The 4,493-nt window shown below is 54.6% G+C and overlaps 1 protein-coding gene across 1 annotated transcript; it reads right to left on the bottom strand.

Moving 5' to 3' along the window:
- Nucleotides 1-2,153: 2,153 nt before the first annotated feature.
- Nucleotides 2,154-4,324, bottom strand: LOC123149504 (receptor-like serine/threonine-protein kinase At2g45590; the record flags this gene model as incomplete). The annotated part of the gene is given in 1 exon segment (XM_044569169.1): nucleotides 2,154-4,324. A coding segment is annotated over 1 exon segment (1,913 nt), but the record flags the coding sequence as incomplete, so codon positions are not given.
- Nucleotides 4,325-4,493: the final 169 nt, after the last annotated feature.

The raw sequence follows: 4,493 nt of genomic DNA, 5'->3' as shown, positions 1-4,493 counted from the left end.
GGTTTAAACCGTGGCCTTGTGTCCCCTTTTATTGCCCTGCAAACCGCCTTCGCTCAAGCGCAAAGCAGTACGGGACTATTCCACCCAAAGAGTTAGCTGCGTTCGTTTCTTTCCGTTTGGGCTATTCCAAGAAGCCCGTGAACAAGGTCGGGCCCCACAGGCATCGATGGCCCAGTTTGTTCGGCTTGGACGAATTGGGCTACTACTTCTTAGCTGGCGCACCAGATTAGGCAAAAAAAACCGAGATTTTCTTTCTCCTAGAACAACAGAGGTTCCCTTGTTCAAAAATAAAGGACTAAGTGAGATTAAATAAAGCATTCTTTGTAAAAAAAAACTGAGATTCCCAATTTTTCTCAAAAAAAAAACCCTGAGATTCCCAATTCCCAGAGTAACTTTGTTTTCTTTCAGACAACAAGCTGAGGTTCAGATGATATAAAGAAACTGATGTGAGATTCGTAGCTTCACGTGCCAACGACTCTGTGCTGTAAACAAGTACAAAAGCACCCTGATTCCTCTCTCACATGGAAGAAGTCCAATCTATCTAAGATCCAAGCAGAACCTGAAGATCCAAGCAAAATCTGAAGATCCAACCAGTGAAAGAAAGGATGCACGCTGGCTAGACAAAAGAAGACTGAAGCAACATCCCTAAAAAAAGGACTGAAGCAACAATATGCAGCGTCGACGCAAAGCCAACATACCGTTTTCCTGCTTGTAACCCGTCGCAACCAGTGTCGATATTCTTTACGCATTGCCACTTCAAAGGATCTGCCAGTCGGTGCGTACTGCCAGCAGCAATATGTTTGTTTAGTTGCTGAAAACATACATGGTTAGTCACCAAATTCCAACTTTCTTTTGGTTAGCCAATGAGGTAAAAGTCCACTCTTGTTGAGCTGACGCCTCATAAGGTGCCGTGTCGCTGTCGGGCAATAACAAATGAGAAAGCAAACTGGGAAGATCCAGGGTGGATGTGCATCATAAGAATGGGTACCACAAGGCAGATTTGCCCTTAAATTTATGTTGGCAGTTGGGAACTAAAAGGTCATTCTCAAATCTATGGAAGGCCACCTTCCAGCTACTTGCTCCCCAGCAAGGGTTGTCCTGATTACATGAATATGCTGGGTTGGCAACTAACCATGAGTATGCTGGTCGCGAGAAAGGAAGAGGAACAAATGTGTGTAGATACCTGTTATTTTTCTATACCACTCTAAAATCCTGATTTACAGATAACCAAAAGGATGGGGTTTTGTTATCTTTCGTCTTTACAGATTTACATCGGATGTTGCATTTAAAATCAATGTAAACTCTAGTTTAAAAAAAAATCAATGTAAACTAAAATTATTTGTGGTGAATAAGTTTGATTTGTAGGCCAGTAAACTTGGGAGAGCCAAACTAAGAGTTACCAAAGTCAGCCGGGAGACATGCCCCTGTATTTTGTGAAATAACTGGATGATTGAACCATTTCAGTACTATCTACCAATGACTTATACCACAGGGTGAAAAATAATACGGTACGCTTTCATGCATTAAGAACAGAAGGGTACAAGTAATCAGGTGGTTAGCTATCAGTTGGTATAGTAGTACTTTACGTAGCCATTTTCTTAAGCAAAAAAGTACGGCCTATTGAATCGCTACAATGCAGACTTAGCATTGCCCCAATTTTGACAGGCCGCCTACCACTCGCACCAAACAGTGCACAGATTCTACTCTAAGATTACCAACATCAGGTTCAGGACAACTAACATGTCAGTTCAGTGTGTCAAAATGGAGCACATTGGCAAGACCAGGTGAGTGAGGCGTCCAGTCCAATTAACCCCTTTCAAGGGAGCATAATGGCCCTGTTGACTCTGAGATTCTAAAGCAGCAGTAGCAACACGGGCAGAATGGACTAGGCACTCAAAAGTGCAGTACCACCTCGATACGAAAAGGAGCAGAAAAGCACATGTGATCATCAAAAGCTTGGATCCATCATAAAAAGTTGGCCATGGACTCTCCACAGCAGCCCAACACGAGGTTTTTCCCAGGAGAGCACCAGGATCCAGGCCCCCCCTGTAAAGCACTACAATTCTAAACTTGCCCAGAAGTGATGCCTGAAGAGGCGCCGGCACAAAAGGCAGACATCCCCTACCACATGGTTACTCAACTCAGGTCATCTATTTAGTATCAAATCATGCTGACTAAGCGCCTATGATTGCGCATGTGAGTAAGAGTGCAAGACAGTTCTTGTCAAATGTCAATTTAAGATTTGCCATCACCTTTTTCTTTCCTCCACGGAGAGCTTTATACATAATTATTAGCAAGTGACAAAGGCGTAGACTAGAACGTGTACCGGACGGAACGATAAACATATCTCAGGGCACAAGGTTAGGTGGTTAACAGAACCCTTTGCATCTAAGCAAGAACCTAAAACAAACTCACCGAACTTTCTTCCGGGATTTGTAATGGAACCCACCGGGTGGGGACGGCGAGAACTCTAGCGGGAGGTGAGGCGGCTCTCCCTCGCCGGAGAGCAACCGGAGCAACTCTTCGCTTGATGGCCGGCGAGCAGGGGCCCTCTGTATGCAGAGGAGCGCGACGGTGATGCAGAGCAGTGCCTCCTCCTGGTTAACATCTTTCAAGGCCGGGTCGATGAGATCGATAAGGCGACTCACGCGCGCGAGGTGCTTTGCCCACGATATGAGGCTCGCCTTCTCGAACTCCGACATGGGTGAGGCCGACACTTGCAATGGCCGGCGGCCAGAGATAAGAACCAGTAGCAGGACACCATAGCTATAGATGTCACATCTCTCGGACAAAGGACCGCCGCCACCGTACTCCGGAGCGACATAGCACACGGTGCCACGCATGCTCGGCGTGCTGCTCACCGCGCCTCCGCTCTTGGGCACGAAGTCCCCACTTGCCCAATCACGGCTGCTTCTCGCGCCATTGACCCACCAGTTGATGCTCCCATTGACATTGCCAATGCCATTGCCATTGCTAGCGCTGCTGCTGCTTCTTCGGCTCCAGCTCTTCACCACACTCCACTTGGACCGCCCCTTGCCGTCCAAGTCATCATCAATATCACGCTCCCACCATTGCAGCCCGGCCTGCTGGCTCCTCGATTTGGCAAGCGCCCTGCGTTTCTGCTTCTTTGCAAGCTCATCGGTGTACTCCTCGCGCCACCACTCGCGTGCTCTGCGCTTTTGCTTCTTCCTCTCTGTCCCCGGGTTGGTTGCAGCTGCCCCTGCAATCCAATCATTTTTGGGGCGCTCCTTCTTGATCTCCGATCTGATCCACTCCATCACATAATCCTTTACACCGCCATGGCTGGGTCCGGCATTGTCCTGCCGCCACCACCAGTCGCTCCCGGTCCCCGACGCGCCGCCGGTGCGTGAACCGACACCATTGCAGCTGCGGCTGTTCAGACCACTGTCGAGACTGGTCTGGTCAAACCCGGAAGTGGATGCAGCCTCGTCCGGCGACGGCAGCGTGAATCCGCCGCCGCCGTCGTCAACCTCCGGCGACTTGGGGGCGACGTTCACTTCCCCATCTACCGTCGTGGTGACCGTGCTCTCCGCCACAACAGAGACGTCATCGTCGCACCCCCCATCGAGAGCGTTCTCATTCGCATCAGTGCCCTCCGCAATCGCGCCGCTCTCCAGCTTGTCGTCCGGGTCGGGGTCGGAGTTGACGCGCGCGAGGCCGAAGTCGGCGAGGCGGGCGCGGAGGCCGGCGTCGAGCAGGACGTTGCTGGGCTTGACGTCCCCGTGCACGACGGGCGGCTTGAGCACGCAGTGGAGGTAGTGGAGCGCGGCGGCGACGTCGCGCGCCACGGCGAGCCGGCGCGGCCACCCGGCCACCAGCTCGGGGCAGCGGCGGCCGAGCAGCGCGTCCTGCAGGGAGCCGCCGGGCATGAGGTCGTAGACCAGCATCATCCGGCGCGCCCGCCCCTCCCCCCGCCTCGGCATCGAGTAGGCGAACGGGAGCAGTATGGAGTCGCGCGCCGACGCCGCCGCCGCCGGTGCCGCCGCCTTGCCCTCGACGTCGTCTGCTGCGGGGCCGGGGGAAGACGCGGCCTTTTCGGCGGCGGCGCGGATGTGGGAGGCGACGGCGATCTCGTTGTGGAACTCGCGCTCGCCCTGGAGCGACCCGGCGGCGTCCATGACCTTGACGGCGACGGGCCGGCCGCACGCCCCGCCGGTACCGCGGGGGGGCGGGAGGACCCCGCGGAACACGGGGCCGAAGCCGCCCTGCCCGAGCTTGCCCCCCGGCGCGAAGGCCCCCGTGGCGCGCCGCAGCTTGCGGTACGACAGCCGCTCCAGCGCCCCGTCTTTCCCCTCCTTGGCCTTCTCCCTCCGGCGCGCCCTCCTGCGGCGGAGCCAGAGCAGCAGCAGGGCGAGCGCCATGGCGACGGCTACGAGCGCGCCGGCGGTGGCCGAGGCGGCGACGGCCGCGGAGTGGAGGCGGCGGAGCTGGCGGTCGTGGGCGTGGGCGTGGGCGCGGGGGGAGAAGAGAGG

The sequence above is a fragment of the Triticum aestivum genome, chromosome 7A (genome assembly GCF_018294505.1).
Source record: "Triticum aestivum cultivar Chinese Spring chromosome 7A, IWGSC CS RefSeq v2.1, whole genome shotgun sequence".
NCBI lineage: Eukaryota > Viridiplantae > Streptophyta > Magnoliopsida > Poales > Poaceae > Triticum > Triticum aestivum.
The sequence above is the reverse complement of the archived record's forward strand: the minus strand, read 5'-3'. Positions and strand labels throughout refer to the sequence as shown.